Genomic DNA, 20,914 nt, shown 5'->3' with positions numbered 1-20,914 from the left:
ATCCCCGAACCGATCCGTTAAGGATCAGACTGTGTATGCCGATCGCATCGCTGAAAAGGGGAGCTGTGTTACGGAACCACTCAGCACCCAGAATATGTTGTGCAGTTATGTGTATGTATAATATGTTCCATGTGAGATGCATGTCCCTAATGCATCAGCCCACAGGCTGCGCTCCTGGGCAGAGGGGACACGATATTCCCCTTTTGTCCGCCCCCACCTTTGTACTTCCCACAGTAAATATCGGTAGGCTCCGGCCACCTGCGGCTATTGTAATGTATGTCTGGCCTGCCGCTTTTCTATTGACCTGCCCTCTGTATCTTTGTGATATATTCTGTGTCCTGTGAGTAAAGTTTTGTCAGACTGGAAATACGTGGAGAAGCAGTGATCTTTTATATGCGCCCATGTAACCAAGCAATTCCAGCCGGCGTCCTTCATTCAGATTCCAGCCAAGCAGAGTGGACCTCCTGAAACACGGGGTGGTACTGAAAGAGGTACCCCAGCTTGGTAGACACCGTTACAAGGATGTAGGTTCACCTTCCAACAAGACAATGACCCAAAGAATCCTGTTATAACAACACTCCAGTGATTTAAGGTGAAACAGGTAAATATTTTGGAGTGGCCTAGTCAAAGCCCAGACTTTAATCCAACTGAGAATCTGTGATCAGACTTTAAAACTGCTGTTCACCAAAGGAAACCATCTAACATGAAGAATGGGTAAAAATCCCAGTGGCAAGATGTGAAAATCTCATAGAGACTTATCCATAGTGACTTGCAGCTGTAATTGCCACAAAAGCAGGCTCCATAAAGTACTGACTTTAGGGAGGGTGAATAGTTATGCATACTAAAGTTTTCAGTTATTTTGTCATATTTGTTGCTTGCTTCACAATATAAAGAAAACCAAACTTTCACAGTTGTAGGCATGTTCTTTACAAGAACTGAAGCAAACCCTAAAAAAAGGTGAAATTTCAGGTTATGTAGTAGTAAAATACGAGAAATGCATACTTCAATGAATACTTCCACAAGCCACTGTATGTGTGGAGGAAAACCAATACGAAACACCACCCTGGAAACACCATTCCCACCATCAAACATGTTGGTGGCAGCATCATGCTGTAGAATGCTTTTCTAGAGGAGGAACAGTGAAGTTTGTCAGAGTTGATGGGAAGGTGGATGGAGCTAAATACAGGGGAATGCTGGGGTAAAAACTGGTAGCCGATGCAAAAGACTTGAGACAGGGGAGTGGGTTAGCCTTCCTGGAGGACAACTACCCTAAAAACACTGTCAGAACTGCAATTAAATGGTTTAGATCAAAACACATTGATGTGTGAAGGGCAGTGTCAAAGTACAGTGTCCCAATATCCCATTGGGAATCTGTGGCAAGTCTTGAAAATTGCTGTTCACAGATGCCTCCATCCGATCTCTCTGAGCTAGAGCTAGTTTTCAAAGAAGATTAGGAAAAATGTCAGCCTCTTGATGTGCAAAGCTGGTAGAGACAAACTGCAATCGACTAGCAGCAGTAATTGCAGAGAAAGGTGGTCCCACAAACTAATGAATCAGGAGGGTGAATACAAATAACAATTTTCAGATTTGTATTTTTTAAATATTTAGAAAACCATGTATAATTTCTTTTACATATCACAAATATTTGGTACTTTTTTTGTTGGTCTGCCACATAAAATCCCAATGAATACTTTTTAAAGGCACTGTATATATACATAATGTACACTATAAACATTGGTGAGGACAAGAGTGATATTGCTGGAATGTTAGCGGCATTTAACAGGTAAATATTTTATTTTAATTTAATATTTCCTCCTCTTACGCCATGTCTACACGTTCAGTATTTGGTCAGTATTTTACATTAGTATTTGTAAGCCAAAACCAGTAATGGGTGATAATTACAGAAGTGGTGACTAGCGATGGGCGAACCCGAACTGTAAAGTTCGGGACCGTACCAAACACATTGTGTTCAGTCACACAGTCCCGAACATGGTTTCCATGGGGAACCCGTGTTACAGTTCTGGTCCAGTTCGGGCTGTAAAAAAAAAAAAAAGAAAAAAATTAATAATGAACATTATAATTATACTTACCTGTCCAGCGACGTGCCCTCCAGCCCACTGTCTCCCGGCCGCATCTGCTTCCTGGGCCGCTCATTACCTTCAGCCGGTATTCACTGCACTCGACAGTCTTTGGATATTTCCGGCAGTGTTCATGCGGTGATGTCACCGCATAAACACTGCCGGAAAAAGCCGAAGACTGCAGAGTGCAGTGAATACTGCCGGCAGTTAATGAGCGGCCCCGGAAGCAGATGCGGCCGGGAGACAGCAGGTCAGGAGGATGCGTCTCTGGACAGGTAAGTATAATTATAATGTTTATTATTAATTTTCTGCTTTTTTTACAGCTCCATCCACCCCATCCCATATATGTAAAGCCCGAGTTCGGGGTTCGGATGCAAGTTTGTGTCATCTCCGGCCCCGAACTCGAACTTTACAAAAAAACTCGGGTAAACCCACCGATCCTGAACATGGGGTGTTCGCCCATCACTAGTGGTGACGTGTCTCTATTATACTTTTCCTCTGATTGTTTCACTCATGGTTTTGGCTTACAAATACTGATGTAAAATACTGACTTAATACTGAACGTGTGCACACTCCTTGGACAATTTAAGATTGGTCAATGAAAGTCATTTAAATATTATTAATGTATTAGATGTTTCTGTGGGTTTTCATATTTATTTGTACATGAGATGAAAAAATGGGAGAGAAATCTTCACCCAAAAACTCTAGTGTCGGTTACTATATACAAAGACACCTTCACCTCCATCACCATGTACAGTCATCTACTAAAAAGATACACAAAGTATCTCACCCTAGCAGTTTATACCATTACAATCAGATAATGGGATTATAGCTATACACCAAAATTCACTTGAGGCTGCAATACCAGACTCAGACTATGAACAAGAGAGGCACTAGAATAATACAAAGCTTTTTTCTTTAATTCCTCAAATTATTCTATCTCGTCAAAACTGAGAACATGTGGGATATTCTGTACTTACATTTTGTGAGCTGCTGTTCACAATTACTTTGATGGACTGGTTTAATGCACGATACAAAGTGAGATTGAGGAACTCTTCAAATTTCTGTACAATGCTCTCATTCTGTGCGATCATCGGCTTTAGGGTAAGAACTAACAAAGGGATACAATCACTAGATCATATGTTGCTTTACACATTACACAAACTTAAAAAGTCTTTGCCAACTACAAAATAGATATATTGGTGCATTTAGAGCTTCTATGAATAAAACATTAAAAACCAATTACTACCACCCATCAGTGGGCTACATGCTAACGCAGGGTTACTAATCGGATGCCAATGTCTGTTCTCACTTGTGAGCTTTATTTAGTTGAAACTGTAAGTACATGATAGCAAATAATTGGTTCATTTGTTAGTTGAGTTTCTTATTTACCTACAGAATAAATTGTAAAATATCATGCATCAAGTAGTCAAGCTCTCTTACAGGATTTATCTGATGTTGAGAACCCAATATCACTTTAATGAAACCCTTTTTTGTTAGGGTAATCCTTCATTCTAGACCTTCATCAATTAGCTTGGGCAGAAAACAGACACAAAGGCACTGCAAAGTGTTTATGCCAGAAATATTCTGTAAAACATGTTCAAAAGTTCCATATTTTTTGCACAACGTGAGCATTTTCAAGCCCGTTTTGGTGAGCTCTACCAAAATGGTTAGAGCGTCCGGGATGGGTGTTGGTACTTTTCTCTCTGATAAGAGTAAGATTTGTGGCGAGTCGCACAAAGCCTCTTAATGAATCAGGCGCCTCTGACTCCACCATGCAACCTCATTAAAGGGAACCTGTCACCCCCAAAATCGAAGGTGAGCTAAGCCCACCAGCATCAGGGGCTTATCTACGGCATTATGTAATGCTGTAGATAAGCCCCTAATGTATCCTGAAAGATGAGAAAAAGAGGTTAGAATATACTCACCTGGGCGGGCGGTCCGATCAGATGGGCGTCGCGGTCCGGGGCCTCCTATCTTCATAGGATGACATCCTCTTTTTGTCTTCATGCTGCGGCTCCGGCGTACTTTGTCTGCCCTCAACAGGGCAGACAAACAGGAATGCAACAAACAGAAGACAAACAGGACAACAGGAATGCTGTAGAAAAGCCCCTGATGCCGGTGGGCTTAGTTCATCTTCGATTTTGGGGGTGATAGGTTCCCTTTAAGACTAGTTTGAACATAAAAGGTCTTTGTGAGTGTCTTGCTCTTTGGGGGGCCAAAAACGTAATTAATTGCACAAACAGCCCTTTATTACAAAGAGAACCATAAAGGTCTTAATTTCTCCTATCTTTCCATTTCAGGAAAACTGAGCAAACCAACCCAATTCGCCCATATATTTCCACTGTACACTGAGGTTACCAGCAGTGGGTGAAATGCTTATCATTTGGAACCCCTCTAGCAAAGAACAAATTTCCACAGCACACAACCCCTTTATGCAGCCCTTCATGGAGGTTTACTAGCAGGGCAGTCATTAGGACATCAACATATCTATGGCTACCTTCAAGGGGATTTCCCCTGAAAATGTACATTCTGCCATCAATTTGTAAATTAGAAGTTATTGATGCAGCCAAAGTTATTATTATGATATTTTACTTTTAGAGATATTGACATTTTCCATTTATTTGCAGCCACCATCCTGTGACAATAGTAAATGTAGCCATATTTATAGGCACATTAGAATGATCTTCTAACAAATGAAGGTTAATCTGCTAATTTGTCAGCATTTTCACCCTCCTCAATGTTACAAGCTCTTGCCTGGCTGTAAGGCAAGTGGCTGCAGCAGAAGACCTCCCCCTCTACTCTGTCTTTAGCAGAAGAGCTGAAATACCATGACCCTCTTGATTAAGTCAGTTGTCTGTCAGTCAGAAAGAGGAAGGTCTGGCTGGAGAATGTAAACCTTATTTTATGCTGAAACATAAAAAGTATAGCAGACGGGCAAATACAGTGGGTAAGTTCATTTACTGTTATTTGGCGGGTTAGTGTTCCTTTACAATAAAAAACATTGCCACATGCAGTTGTCTAGATGCTGATGCAGGAAAGAAATATATCTTGGTACCGTGTTAGCCAGTGGATAGAAAAATATTTAAAATTGAGAGTCCTCAGTGGTTGATACCTTTTAATGGCTAACTGAAAAGATGGTAACAAATTGCAAGCTTTCGAGACTACACAGGTCTCTTCATCAGGCAAAGACTAAAACAAATTCTGAAGAATCACATATTTATGCACAACATAGTAAAAAAAAAAAAAAAAAAGAAAGAGGGGAAAAAAACCATGGATAAGCCAGGTGACATGAAGCAGAATTACCATGGGTCATCAGTTTATATTCCCAGAAAGACAGGAGAGTCTGGGAATATAAACTGATGACGACCTTTGACACTCTTAATGCAGGAATGAATGTGTCGCATGGATTTATGTCTTTTTACATCAACTAAGGAACTTGCCCCTCAGACCATGAAGGGTCATTACAACAGAGACCCTAATCACAGGACAATAAAACAATCCTTATCTAAGAATTGGCCCAATATTTATGGACGTAACTGTTTATCACCCATGGTAATTCTGCTTCATGTCACCTGGCTTATCCATGGGTTATTTTCCCCTTTCTTTTTTTTTTTTTCCTATACTATGTTGTGCATAAATATGTGATTCTTCAGAATTTGTTTTAGTCTTTGCCTGATGAAGAGACCTGTGTAGTCTCGAAAGCTTGCAATTTGTTACCATCTTTTCAGTTAGCCATTAAAAGGTATCAACCACTGAGGACTCTCAATTCTAAATATTTTTAGATGCTGATGGAGACTCTGCAGCCAGCAGCAGCGTTCTTACAAAGTAACAACATCAAAACTGCATGTGCCCTTAGGCTGAAAACCAACTTTGTATTGCAGTCTTGCTGTACCGAAGAGGCATGATTACTTGTTGATGGATTTTATTTGCCACAGAAACCTCACAACATGTAAAAGTAGGCCCACAACTCTGACATTTGTATGAAGCTTCAAAGTCTGAAACAGCACAAGTCAGAATCTATTCCTCCTACTACTAGGATTAAAACAGCAGACAATTAGGAAAAATATCTCATCATTGATAGTAGGTTCAGTGAAGTGTGACTAACTTGGCTGCTCAGGTATGAACCATCATTTACAAGCTTTAATTAAATCATAATACATTTGGGGGTTACTGGGATTCCAACTTTGACATTGAATTTTTGGTATGCAAAACATTTTTAATCAAACTAAACAGGGCCATTTGAGAACAATGGACGTACCAGTTTTCACCATGGTTTCGGATGATGGTTTGCAGTCAACTGAAGAAGGCATTATGGATGTACTCATCATGGTTGCTGGAGCTGTGCTAATAGCAATGGTTGCACTTGTTGCTGGTCTTACAGAAGCCACAGACGTCCTTAGGAATGCTGCTGTAGTTGCTGCCATTGTTGATGAGGTATTGGTGTGAGGAAGAACAGTAGACAGTTTGATGGTATCTGACACTGTTGTGACTGTACCTGTACTAGCAGAATGGATAGTAGTAGAAGGGGTTGATGTGAAGGTCATGGTTTGAAAAGTATTTGGAGAAACTACTACAGTGGACCTATGGGTGGTGAGGTTTATTGGTTTAAAAAGTGTAGTGACAACTCCCAATGCTGATGTCTGGTCACTCTTGGTGAGCTGAGTGGACAACAATGTATAAATAATAGATGGGGACACATGAGTTGTGGGGGATGTGAGAGTCACAGAAGAAGAAGAAGGAGGAGCAGGCTTTTCTGTAGAAGTAAGATGTTGTGTTGCATTTCCTGCAGTTGAAACAGTTGATACTTCAGCGGATGATACCACAGAAGATACTGTAGAGAGAGAATTAGATATGTTTGTTGGAAAGTTTGTAGTTGTGAGAGATGAGAAAGATGAGGAATGAGTAGATTTTATTGTTGTGGATGACAAATGAGATGTGTTGTGAAGCATGGACATTGTAGTGTCCTGTATACGAGTTGTACTTCTATTAGAGTGTATCATATCTACAGTGATGGTGGGTGAAGATTCAGTTTGTGTTGCCAGCTGAGATAGTAAAGATGCCACAGTAGAAGGACTATTGATATTGGTGTGCTGAAGACCATCTGAACTTGTCTGGTATTCAAAATGTCTGCTTGTTGGTTGCACTGTGGATAGCATTGAAGAATCACTTGACTGGCTCCTTGTTAACATTATTGTACCAAGACTCCTGATATAGTCTGACACAGAAGTAATCTGTGTGGTGGAGTTTTTATAGTCCGTGGCACTGACACTTGGTTGTGTTAATGGGTATGGAGTTGTTACAGTATTGGATAGAGACTGAGGACTTGAGATGTCCCATTTAGTAGACTTCAGCAAACTTTCTGTTTTTTTATCCATATTTGTGGACTTGAAAGAAAACAATGTTGTGGATATGTTGACCGTAAATGGTAAAACATTGGTTGCAGTTTCAATCCTTTTATCAGTTATGGTCCATAATGTAATTTCACTTGAAGGGGTGAATACTGTTGACCTTGTTGTTGATTCTGATGGTGAGGTTTCTTCAGAAGGTCCCATTGGGTTGGATGTATTTTGTTCACCATCAGTAATGGTCCATAGTGCACTTGCACTTGAAGGGGTGATTACTAATGACCCTGTTGTTGACTCTAATGGTGATGTTTCTTCTGAAGGTCCTATTGTGTTTAATGTAATTTGTTCACTGTCAGCAATGGTCCATAGTGTACTTGTAGTAGAAGGGGTGATTACTGTAGACCTCGTTGTTAATTCTAGTGGTGATGTTGCTTCTAAAGGTTCTTTTATGTTTGAAAAACTTTGATCACTATTAGTATTAAAATAATTACTTATTTCACTAAAATTAGATGTAGGTAAAGATGATGACTGATAAATAATTGAAGATTCAAATTGTGTTAGCCACATGGGTGTGGTGTCATTAGGTGTACTTGTAGCTATATAACTGGAATATGGAGAAGAGTTTCCCTCAATAGTATCTGTACTTGTACTGATCTCATGCAAAGCAGAGGAAACCCAGCTGAAAGTAAGTGTTTCAGAACCATTTGTCTGGATAGCAGCTGTTAGTACAGCTGTATTACTCTTAGGTACAGAAGTGCTATAAGGCGTAGAATAGGTGATATCAGCAATAGTTGTGGTTGCTGCATCACTAACACCAAGGTTGAATGTTGACTGAAGGGGGGTAGTTGTCAACATACTGGGAACTGAAGTTATGAATTCTTGTTGTATCGATGTCAAACCCAAATCTTCTGTCCTGCTTGTCGCAATGTGTGTACTTTCTTTTATGGAATTTGTCTGCTGGATTTCGGTGTTTGTACTGGTGTCAATTATCATTGTGGGTGTAGAGATTTCCAATGGTATTTCAGATGCTAACGTCATTGATGAGGTTGTCTCCAATGGTGATGTAACACTTACAATTTGTTTAGTAGTCCACAATGCCATGTCACTTGTATGAAGTGGTATAGAGAATACTGTACTCTTCACTGATGATGCTTCTTCTGACTCAGTGGTGCTAACTTTCATATTGACAGAGATATCAGAAGTTAAGTCCTCAGAAGATGAAAATGTACTAGTAGATGATAAACTTGTATTCTCATTTGGATTGTGGCTGCTGTCTACTATACGATCTGTTTGTAGGACTTCTGTCATTGCATTAGTATTGTAAGATGCAGTGGATGGTTTAAAAGGGGGAGATACTTCTGATGGGCCTTCTGAAAGAGTCATTAAAGTCCATGAGGTTTTGTCATCAGGTACATTTTGAGAATGCTTTACCTCTATAGCAGTTGATGATGTATTGGTACTTGGTAATATACTTACGCTAATTTGAGAACTAATTTCCTCAGAATATAACATAGATTGTTCTGGACTTGAAGTAGTATTTACAGTTTGACTGTGTGAAGTGCTGGTCAAGAGATCTGTATTATAGGACATTGTATCATCAGTTTTATTTTCTGTCTTGTATATCATGGTGGATAGTCTATCGGACAAAGAAGGTCCTATTGTATGTTCAGCATGGGTATTGTAATTAGGTGGAACAGAAATAAATGCTGTTGATGGGTTAAGTAGAGTTGCTGTGGTGACAGACATGGTGGACATCATGGAATTAGATATACTTAATCCTAATGAAAAACTGGATACCTCTACAGGTTTTTCTCCTGTATTTGGTATTGCTGTAGTGTCAGTAAAGTGATAAGAGCTGGATTCTATAAATCCTGATGACAACTGCTCTGCTGATAAAGGCTGAAAGGATGAATTTTCCTCTTGTGTCATAGGGACATATGTGGATGTATTGCCATGACTGCCAATTTCCATCGGTGTATGTTTCTCTTCTTGTTGTGATTCTACACTGTTAACATCTACAGTAATTGAAAAGGGTGTGTTAAATGGATTGTTAGGTTTATATGATTTATTAAATGAGTTAAAGCTGGATTCAGTGCTTGGTGGTGAGACACTTTTAAAAGGGAGAGTATAGATTGTTTGTGAGGTAGAGGTTTCTAATGATAAGGATGGAACATTATGATTTCTGGTTTGTCCTAAGAAGATTCCACTTGTTGCATCTGTAGCTGAGACTGTGTGCCATGATGCTTGAGTCAGTTCTGCAGACTGGTTTTTCTTTACCAAATCAGTGGTACCATTTTCAATAGTCTCAATTAAACTGGTGGCATTATTACTTACACTGTTGCTGGTTTTAATAGAACTTGAATTCACTATGTCTATAGTTGTGTCCTGAGTTAAAACTTCCTCCTCAGTAACTTCAAAGTAAGGCACAGTAGAAGAGGATTTAAAAGATATGTTGGTTACTGATAAGGAAGACTGGTAAGATGGTGGTAATGATGATGATGGCAATGAAGATGAAGGTGATGACAATGATGAAGAACTAAAACCACCTTCTCCTGTAGAGAAGGAGTTATATGGATGCAAAGTTAAAAAAGGCGTCATGCTGGTATCATTTAGACCTGGGTTTGTAGGCTGGTATGGAGATGGAATCGGAGATTCAGAAGAACCAAGTTGTTCAAATTGCACAGTCATATTATCCTGAATAGAGGTGGTTGCTCTTGTATCATCGAGTTTCTTAGTGGATGTTGTATTCCAAAAGTAAGTAGTATTTTCTATCTCATCTTGACCATATGAAGCAAGAATTTCACTGGCAGCAGAAGATGACAATTCTTCAGGAGCCCACGATTCACTAAAGATGTCTGCATCTGGGGGAACTGTTGGCAATCCTGAAAAAGTAAGCCCATAGCTATATGTTAGTTGGAGTATGTTCAAATTTGTACATTAAAGTGAACCTGTCACCGTCATCAGGGGCTTATCTACAGCATTCTGTAATGCTGTAGATAAGCCCCCGATGTAACCTGAAAGAGGAGAAAAAGAGGTTAGATTATACTCACCCAGGGGCGGTCCCGCTGCGGTCTCGTCAAATGGGTGTCTCAGGTCCGCTCCGGCGCCTCCTATCTTCATTCCATGACGTCCTCTTCTGGTCTTCACGCCACGGCTCCGACGCAGGCATACTTTGTCTGCCCTATTGAGGGCAGAGCAAAGTACTGCAGTGCGCAGGCGCCGGGCCTCTCTGACCTTTCCGGCACCTGCGCACTGCAGTACTTTGCTCTGCCCTCAACAGGGCAGACAAAGTACGCCTGTGCCGGAGCTGCGGCGTGAAGACCAGAAGAGGACGTCATGGAATGAAGATGGGAGGCGCTGTTCCGGACCTGAGACACCCATCAGACCAGGATCGCCCCTGGGTGAGTATAATCTAACCTCTTTTTCTCCTCTTTCAGGTAACATCGGCAGCTTATCTACAGCATTACAGAATGCTGTAGATAAGCCCCTAATGACGGTGAGCTTACCTCACCATGGATTTTGAGGGTGACAGGTTCCCTTTAAAATGATACTCAGTATATCAGAATAAAGGTATATATGTACAGTATTAAAAAGTAATATACTTATCATAATCTATATGTTGTCAATAATGCTTAGCCTAATTAACCCCTTCCTGACATTAGATGTACTATCCCGTCGAAGTGGGGTGGGCCCCTATGACCACCGACGGGATAGTACATCATATGTGATCGGCCGCGCTCACGGGGGGAGCGCGGCCGATCGCGGCCGGGTGTCAGCTGCCTATCGCAGCTGACATCCGGCACTATGTGCCAGGAGCAGTCACGCACCGCTCCCAGCACACCGCGATCAAACATGATCGCAGTGTTCCGGCGGTATAGGGAAGCATCGCGCAGGGAGGGGGCTCCCTGCGGGCTTCCCTGAGCCCCCCGCAGCAACGCGATGTGATCGCATTGCTGCGAGGGTCTCCTACCTCCCTCCCTGCTCCAGACCCGGATCCAAGATGGCCGTGGCATCCGGGTCCTGCAGGGAGGGAGGTGGCTTCACAGAGCCTGCTCAGAGCAGGCACTGTGAAGCCTGCAGTGCTGTAAGTCAGTTCGGTGATCTGACAGAGTGCTGTGCAAACTGTCAGATCACCGATCTGTGATGTCCCCCCTGGGACAAAGTAAAAAAGTTAAAAAAAAATTATTCCAAATGTGTAAAAAAAAAATAAAAAAAAATATTCCTAAATAATGAAAAAAATATATATATATTATTCCCATAAATACATTTCTTTATCTAAATAAAAAAAAAAGTACACATATTTAGTATCGCCGCGTCCATAACGGCCCGACCTATTAAACTGGCCCACTAGTTAACCCCTTCAGTAAACACCGTAAGGAAAAAAAAAAAAACGAGGCCAAAAACATCGCTTTATTATCATACCGCCGAACAAAAAGTGGAATAACACGCGATCAAAAAGACAGATATAAATAACCATGGTACCGCTAAAAGCGTCATCTTGTCCCACAAAAAACAAGCCGCCATACAGCATCATCAGAAAAAAATAAAAAAGTTATAGTCCTGAGAATAAAGCGATGCAAAAATAATTATTTTTTCTATAAAATAGTTTTTATCGTATAAAAGCGCCAAAACATAAAAAAATTATATAAATGAGGTGTCGCTGTAATCTTACTGACCTGAAGAATAAAACTGCTTTATCCATTTTACCAAATGCGGAACGGTATAAACGCCTCCCCCAAAAGAAATTCATGAATAGCTGGTTTTTGGTCATTCTGCCTCACAAAAATCGGAATAAAAAGCGATCAAAAAATGTCACGTGCCCGAAAATGTTACCAATAAAAACATCAACTAGTCACGCAAAAAACAAGACCTCACATGAGTCTGTGGACCAAAATATGGAAAAATTATAGCTCTCAAAATGTGGTAACGCAAAAAATATTTTTTGCAATAAAAAGCGTCTTTCAGTGTGTGACAGCTGCCAATCATAAAAATCCGCTAAAATACCCGCTATAAAAGTAAATCAAACCCATGTTCGTCACCCACTTAGTTAGGGAAAAATTAAAAAAATGTATTTGTGGCACCCCTAGGGGTATTTGCCACAAAAATAGTTACTGACAGTAAGTACAAATACTAAAATAGCAAGACTGCACTACCACCTCCGGCCAGAAGGGGGAGCTCCAGAGACTCCCCTTGATCCATTCTGGTCTGAGAGAAGAAATGGCAGTTGGGCCAAGGAGCTGATAGTGAGAGGTCATACAGTTGAATCTCTAACTGCCCTGTGACTGTTACCAGGCCTAAATCACCGGCCTGAGGAGAAGAGGGATAGAGAAAAAGGACATTGTGAGAACCGGGTAGCATTAATCACTACCCAGAACAGGCGCAAAGACGGATACCGGATCCGTGGCTGTATTCATTATATATAATACAGCAACCGGAAAAACGTGAGGTGATATCAGCTTCACTAGGGTCGGATGCAGCAACAGACACAGAGTTCAGCGGTACTCCCAGAGGGGGTAAACCGATAAAAGGACTCGGGTTGCCCGTCGAACCAGGACCCGGAGGGGACAGATTGGGCCGGCAGCCAGTTCACATACAGCAGCAGGGCCACACAGAAATTGCGCACAATAAGAGGCGAAGACCCCGGCAGGGTCAAAGTAACTCAGAGTTCCCATACAGACTCCGGTGACAGGACTGGTTGTAAATCCTTTTATGTTAAAGTAAACTGGTTAAACGTTTCAGTGCCTCAGTCTTTCATTTGGACAATAGCCATCTATCCAGGATCGAGATCGTCACCGCTGGGAGAACCTGCTGCTGATCAAGTAAGTGCCTGTCCCCTCATGATACCCCTTACACTGTACATTGCCTGAGGCCACAGCACCGGGTCAAGCCACCCGTGACATCCCCCTCAAGAGACAGACTCCATTGGTCCGGTGCTGGGTATCCCGGTCTCCTGGGCGTCACAATTGGCGTCACGAACAGGATCTAGCCAGCCCGTATACTGGGTATTGTGTGCCGTGATTGGAGCCCAAAACTGTGAAAACTGGGATGAAAAATCTTGAAAATTGACTTTATTAAAGAAAAATCCATTCCCCATTGAAAACTATTGAAAGTGACTTTTCCCCATTGGTTATAATGGAGTAAAGATGGCCGCCATCCCCTGAGGTAATCACTTCATAACCGTTAGGCACGAGACTGTTAATTGAGCTACGCCATCACCTGAGCCCCAGTCTAACTGAAAAACTTCAGAATACGCCATTACGGAGCGCGGTGGGTGGGAGCAGCAGGGGGCGTGTCATTGTGGGCGGCACCAAGCTGAGCGCTCTGACATCAGAGCAAGGGGAAAATCGATCCTGCTGCACAGCGGAACGAATCTACACTATCCCGACGGAAGCGGAGGACCGGAAGGGTCCGGATTAACTAAGGGGGCACAGTATGTCGCAGCACGGAGACGCCGCAGCACTCGGCAACGCTAATGCAGCTGAAAGACAGAGTGTCAATAGAGAGTCCGGCAGCGCAGCGGTGCAAGGAGTGGTGCCCATCATGCCGGTGCTGATGCCATATACCCCGGGTGGCCCATGGCTTCCAATGTATGAAGGTGAGCCTAATACCCTTGACGATTTCAGAGAAAAGATGCTGGCCCATTTTGACATGTTCCCTGTGGGTGAAGTTCAGCGTGTTAGTCTCCTGATGATGCAGTTAAGTGGCCATGCTAAGCGAGAAGTCACAGCATGGGATTAAAAGCTACATTTGAAACCACAGCCAGCAGCAAAGCTAAAATACGATTCTTTAGTTGCAAACAAAAAGCTAATGAGGGCGTGAGAGACTTTGCCTTAAACCTGCAGGAAGCCCTTAAATCACTTACACTGGCTGAACCCATTTTTAACACCGGAGCGGATAAACTGCTAAGAGATCAATTTATTGAGGAACTCTACACCCCTTGTCACCGGGGGCATGTGAGCATGCTTGTTTTTAAGAACCCTGAATTGACATTTGTCCAATTAAAGGAGAGCGCTATACGTCTCCAGCTGGCAGAGGCACCTCGGGATCAGGATCCTGCGCAACCCATGGCAGAGGCACCTCAACAACAGGGAGTGCCAGTGACATCAGCTATGTCTGGGGCCATTGCTAAGCCCCTGGGGCCCAGTACTAATGAGGCTCTTCAACAAAAGCTTGACTCTTTAGCTGATGTTGTTGCTTCAATGGCTAAAACCATGCAGGAGATGAGAGGACACAAGATGGAGTTGGCAAACTGTAGAGAGGATGTTCCATGGATGAGACCCCGGAGATACCCGACATGGAGAGGACGACCCCGCGACCGCTACCAACCGGATGGACAGCCCATTTGCCGCCGTTGCCAGCAGCCGGGCCACTTTGCACGAGATTGTGATTTAAACGGGAATCCCCTGGGAATGCGGGCCGCTTCGCAGGAATGAACTTTCAAGGCCCAACACCCTGGCACGACAGGTACATCGGAGGACGACCCATTATCCCTATCGTGCTGGACGGAATTCTCCTCAACGCTTTGCTGGACACAGGTTCCCAGATTTCATCTATACCGTATATCCTTTATAAGAGGTACTGGGCTGATGCAGATATTGATAAAGGGCCCTCTGATGTTGAACTAGATATATGGGCCAGTAATGGTAAGTTGGTACCGAAACTAGGATTCAGGGAGATGACCATAAAGATTGGTAAAGTAGAACTGAAGAAACAGTGTATAATTGTTGTTGATGTTGACCGGCGGAACTGTGAACCAACTGTATTGATAGGAATGAATGTGTTAGAGAACTGCTTTTCCGAAGTCATTTCTGTCTTACAGCAAATTGCTGAAACTGCCCAATCCTGCCAGCAGAGAGTTCTCCGGAGGGAAATAAAAGTATTGATGTTAAGGCAACAGGTAGAAGTTGCAGGTGGAGAAATCGGCAGTGTGAGGGTAAGTGATCCAACGTCTATTGTAATCCCACCAAAAACAGAAATGCTGGTATGGTGTAGAGCAGCCATTGGTACTAAGGGACGAGATTATCAAGCCTTAATAGAACCAGTGTACACCGACAGCAGGCCCACTATACTCACAGCACGAGGGATAGTCGAGGTACACCGGGGACGAGTGCCGGTACGACTTTTGAACTGTGGAGAGGAAGAGGTCACTTTGCCAAGGTATGCTACAATGGCAAAGCTATATACTGTTGACAACAATGCCATCACAACCATTGAGCCCTTAGAACCAACCTGTCAGGTGGAAGGCAATGGCTCAGATGGAGAAATGGAGGATTGGTGCCAACAGCTACACGTGGGCATAAATTCAACACCTACCCATCAAAAACAAGGGGTGTATAGGCTAGTGAAGGAATATGAACAAGTCTTCAGTAAACACCCATTGGACTTCGGACGGATAGAAGGGGTAGAACACACAATCCCCACAGGTGACCATCCCCCAATAAAAGAAAGATATAGACCCATACCGCCCGCTCACTATCAATGTGCAAAAGATATGCTGAGGGAAATGAAACAGGCCGGGGTAATAAGAGACAGCTGTAGCCCCTGGGCGGCCCCTCTAGTGATTGTCAAAAAAAAGGACGGAACCATGAGAATGTGCGTAGACTACCGGAAGATTAATAACATCACCCATAAAGACGCCTACCCCTTGCCTAGGATAGAAGAGTCCTTAACTGCTTTGAAATCTGCTAATTATTTTTCCACCTTAGACTTAACAAGCGGGTATTGGCAAGTCCCTGTGGCTGAGAGAGATAAGGAAAAGACGGCATTCACCACACCAATGGGTCTATGTGAATTTAATCGCATGCCGTTCGGACTCTGCAACGCATCCGGTACCTTCCAGCGGCTGATGGAATGCTGCCTCGGACACAAGAACTTCGAGACCGTCCTCCTGTACCTAGATGATGTGATCGTCTACTCAAAGACTTACGAACAACACTTAATAGACCTGGCAGAAGTGTTCGAAGCCTTATCCAGGTATGGCATGAAAGTCAAGCCATCCAAATGTCACCTTCTCAAGCCAAAGGTACAGTACCTGGGACACATCGTGAGTTCGGAGGGAGTAGCACCAGATCCCGAGAAAATAAGCGCCATAAGGGATTGGCCAAGACCTACCAGCGCAAAAGAAGTGAGACAATTCCTGGGATTGGTGGGTTACTATCGCAGATTTATAAAAGGATTTACCAAGTTGGCAGCACCCTTGCAAGACACCTTGGTAGGGCAGACGAAGAAACCTTCAAACCGAAACCCTCCTTTTCAGTGGAACGACGAAAGGGAAGACTCCTTTGAACAACTAAAGAAGGCACTAACCGGAGAAGAGGTTCTGGCATACCCAGATTACCATAAACCTTTCATCCTCTACACCGATGCCAGTAATGTGGGACTAGGAGCGGTGCTGTCACAAAAGCAAGAAGGTCGGGAGAAAGTCATCGCCTTTGCAAGTAGAAAGCTCCGGCCTACTGAAAGAAATTCAGAAAATTACAGCTCCTTCAAATTGGAACTACTGGCAGTAGTTTGGGCTGTGACGGAGCGTTTCAAACACTATCTGGCCTGTTGTGAATTCTGTGGTCACAAGTGGTATTGCAGTCTCTGGGCGTCCTCCCTCAGGTGTTTTGGTGAGCTCGTTGGCTGCCTTGCTATTTAGCTCCACCTGAGTCTGTCTTCCTTGCTCCTTGTCAATGTTTCAGTGTTGGATCTGAGCTACTGCATCTTTCTTTGGGCCTGCTGCTCTGCTAGATAAGTGCTTCTAGTTTGTTTTCTGTTTTTTCTGTCCAGCTTGTTATTATCTTTTGCTGGAAGCTCTGAGAAGCAAAGGGGTGCACCGCCGTGCTGTTAGTTCGGCACGGTGGGTCTTTTTTGCCCCTTTGCGTGGTTTTTGTTTTAGGGTTTTTTGTAGACTGCATAGTTCTCTTTGCTATCCTCGCTCTGTCTAGAATATCGGGCCTCACTTTGCTGAATCTATTTCATTCCTACGTTTGTCTTTTCATCTTGCTAACAGTCATTATATGTGGGGGCTGCCTATTCCTTTGGGGTATTTCTCTGAGGTAAGTCAGGCTTGTATTTCTATCTTCAGGCTAGTCAGCTCCTCAGGCAGTGCCGAGTTGCATAGGTAGTGATAGGCGCAATCCACTGCTGCTTCCAGTTGTGTGAGGACAGTTCAGGTACTGCAGTCTACAGAGATTCCACGTCTCAGAGCTCGTCCTATTGTTTTGGGTTTTTGCCAGATCTCTGTATGTGCGCTGATTACTGCACGCTGTGTTGCCTGATTGCCAGCCATAACAGTACAAGGAGCCAATTCAATGATTTCCAATAGAGGGAAAAAAGAAATCCTGACATCATTTTTTTTCCTTAGCTCTGTCTTCAGTCTTTTTTTTCCCCTAGACATTAGAGTGCTTCAGGACACAGCTGTGGACATGGATATTCAGGCTCTGTGCTCCTCAATGGATAATCTCGTTGTAAATGTACAAAAGATTCAAGATACTATTGATCAGAAATCGATGCTAGAACCAAGAATTCCGATTCCTGATTTGTTTTTTGGTGACAGAACTAAGTTCCTGAGCTTCAGAAATAATTGTAAGCTATTTTTGGCCTTGAAACCTCATTCTTCTGGTAATCCTATTCAACAGGTTTTGATTATTATTTCTTTTTTGCGCGGCGACCCACAGGACTGGGCGTTTTCTCTTGCACCAGGAGATTCTGCATTGAGTAATATTGATGCATTTTTCCAGGCGCTGGGATTGCTTTACGATGAGCCTAATTCAGTGGATCAAGCTGAGAAAAATCTGCTGGCTTTATGCCAGGGTCAGGATGATGTAGAACTATATTGTCAGAAATTTAGAAAATGGTCAGTACTCACTCTGTGGAATGAATCTGCACTAGCGGCTTTGTTCAGAAAGGGTCTCTCTGAAGCTCTTAAGGATGTAATGGTGGGATTTCCTATGCCTGCTGGTTTGAATGAGTCTATGTCCTTGGCCATTCAGATCGGTCGTCGCTTGCGCGAGCGTAAATCTGTGCACCATCTGGCGGTATTGTCTGAGAGTAAGCCTGAGCCTATGCAGTGCAACAGGACTATGAGTAAAGTAGAACGGCACGAACACAGACGTCTGAACAGACTGTGTTTCTATTGTGGTGATTCTACTCATGCTATTTCTAATTGTCCTAAACGCACTAGGCGGTTCGATAGCTCTGCCGTTATTGGTACTGTACAGTCCAAATTCCTTTTGTCCATTACCTTAATGTGCTCTTTGTCATCATATTCTGTCATGGCGTTTGTGGATTCAGGCGCTGCCCTGAATCTGATGGATTTGGATTATGCTAAACGTTGTGGATTTTTCTTGGAGCCTTTGCGGTGTCCTATTCCGTTGAGAGGAATTGATGCTACACCTCTGGCCAAGAATAAGCCTCAGTACTGGGCCCAGCTGACCATGTGCATGGCTCCTGCACATCAGGAAGTTATTCGCTTTTTGGTACTGCATAATTTGCATGATGTGGTCGTGTTGGGGTTGCCATGGCTACAAACCCATAATCCAGTATTGGATTGGAACTCTATGTCGGTAACCAGCTGGGGTTGTCAGGGAGTACATGGTGATGTTCCATTTTTGTCTATTTCGTCATCCATTCCTTCTGACATCCCAGAGTTCTTGTCGGACTTTCAGGATGTATTTGAAGAGTCCAAGTCTGATGCCCTTCCTCCGCATAGGAATTGTGATTGTGCTATCGATTTGATTCCTGGTAGTAAATTCCCTAAGGGTCGTTTATTTAATTTGTCCGTACCTGAACACACCGCTATGCGCAGTTATGTGAAGGAGTCCCTGGAGAAGGGACATATTCGCCCATCGTCGTCACCATTGGGAGCAGGGTTCTTTTTTGTAGCCAAGAAGGATGGTTCGCTAAGACCGTGTATTGATTACCGCCTTCTTAATAAGATCACTGTTAAGTTTCAGTATCCCTTGCCATTGATTTCTGACTTGTTTGCTCGGATTAAGGGGGCTAGTTGGTTTACTAAGATTGATCTTCGTGGTGCGTATAATCTGGTGAGAATCAGGCAGGGAGATGAATGGAAAACGGCATTTAATACGCCCGAGGGTCATTTTGAGTATCTGGTGATGCCGTTCGGACTTGCCAATGCTCCATCTGTTTTTCAGTCTTTTATGCATGACATTTTTCGTGAGTATCTGGATAAATTCTTGATTGTTTACTTGGATGACATTTTGATCTTCTCAGATGATTGGGAGTCTCATGTAAAGCAAGTCAGAATGGTTTTCCAGGTACTGCGTGCTAATTCCTTGTTTGTGAAGGGATCAAAGTGTCTCTTCGGTGTGCAGAAAGTTTCATTTTTGGGGTTCATCTTTTCCCCTTCTACTATCGAGATGGATCCGGTTAAGGTTCAGGCCATCCAGGATTGGACTCAGCCGACATCTCTAAAAAGTTTGCAGAAATTCCTGGGCTTTGCTAATTTTTATCGTCGCTTCATCTGTAATTTTTCTAGCATTGCCAGACCATTGACCGATTTGACCAAGAAGGGTGCTGATTTGGTTAATTGGTCTTCTGCTGCCGTGGAAGCTTTTCAGGAGTTGAAGCGTCGTTTTTGCTGTGCCCCTGTGTTGTGTCAACCTGATGTTTCTCTTCCGTTCCAGGTCGAGGTTGATGCTTCTGAGATTGGTGCAGGGGCGGTTTTGTCACAGAGAGGTTCTGGTTGCTCAGTGTTCAAACCATGTGCTTTCTTTTCCAGGAAATTTTCTGCTGCTGAGCGTAATTATGATGTGGGCAACCGAGAGTTGCTGGCCATGAAGTGGGCATTCGAGGAGTGGCGTCATTGGCTTGAGGGTGCTAAGCATCGCGTGGTGGTTTTGACTGATCATAAGAACCTTACTTATCTTGAGTCTGCCAAGCGCTTGAATCCTAGACAGGCCCGTTGGTCGTTATTTTTTGCTCGTTTTGATTTTGTGATTTCATACCTTCCGGGCTCTAAAAATGTGAAGGCGGATGCTCTGTCTAGGAGTTTTGTGCCCGACTCTCCGGGGTTATCTGAGCCGGCGAGTATCCTCAAGGAAGGAGTCATTGTGTCTGCCATCTCCCCTGATTTGCGGAGAGTGTTGCAGAAATTTCAGGCTAATAAACCTGATCGTTGTCCGGCCGAGAAACTGTTCGTCCCTGATAGGTGGACTAGTAAAGTTATCTCTGAACTTCATTGTTCGGTGCTGGCCGGTCATCCAGGAATCTTTGGTACCAGGGAGTTGGTTGCTAGATCCTTTTGGTGGCCGTCTCTGTCGCGGGATGTGCGTGCTTTTGTGCAGTCCTGTGGAATTTGTGCTAGGGCTAAGCCCTGCTGTTCACGTGCCAGTGGGTTGCTTTTGCCCTTGCCGGTCCCGAAGAGGCCTTGGACACATATTTCGATGGATTTCATTTCTGACCTTCCCGTTTCTCAAAAGATGTCTGTCATTTGGGTGGTCTGTGATCGCTTTTCTAAAATGGTCCATCTGGTGCCCTTGG

At 43.3% G+C, this 20,914-nt stretch overlaps 1 protein-coding gene across 1 annotated transcript in view; it reads right to left on the bottom strand.

Moving 5' to 3' along the window:
- The window catches only part of KIAA1549L (KIAA1549 like), a 738,873-nt gene that overhangs the window by 488,162 nt on the left and 229,797 nt on the right, over nucleotides 1–20,914 (bottom strand). The window contains exons 2-4 of the mRNA XM_069739753.1: nucleotides 10,042–10,308; nucleotides 6,340–6,912; nucleotides 3,059–3,189 (exon numbers count right to left, since the gene is read on the bottom strand). Coding sequence (XP_069595854.1) covers nucleotides 3,059–3,189; nucleotides 6,340–6,912; nucleotides 10,042–10,308 — 971 coding nt within the window. The remainder of the gene's footprint in view (nucleotides 1–3,058; nucleotides 3,190–6,339; nucleotides 6,913–10,041; nucleotides 10,309–20,914) is intronic.

This window comes from Ranitomeya imitator, chromosome 9 (assembly GCF_032444005.1).
Source record: "Ranitomeya imitator isolate aRanImi1 chromosome 9, aRanImi1.pri, whole genome shotgun sequence".
In the NCBI taxonomy this organism is placed as follows: domain Eukaryota; kingdom Metazoa; phylum Chordata; class Amphibia; order Anura; family Dendrobatidae; genus Ranitomeya; species Ranitomeya imitator.
Note: the sequence above shows the minus strand (reverse complement) of the source record. Positions and strands in the feature narration are given on the sequence as shown.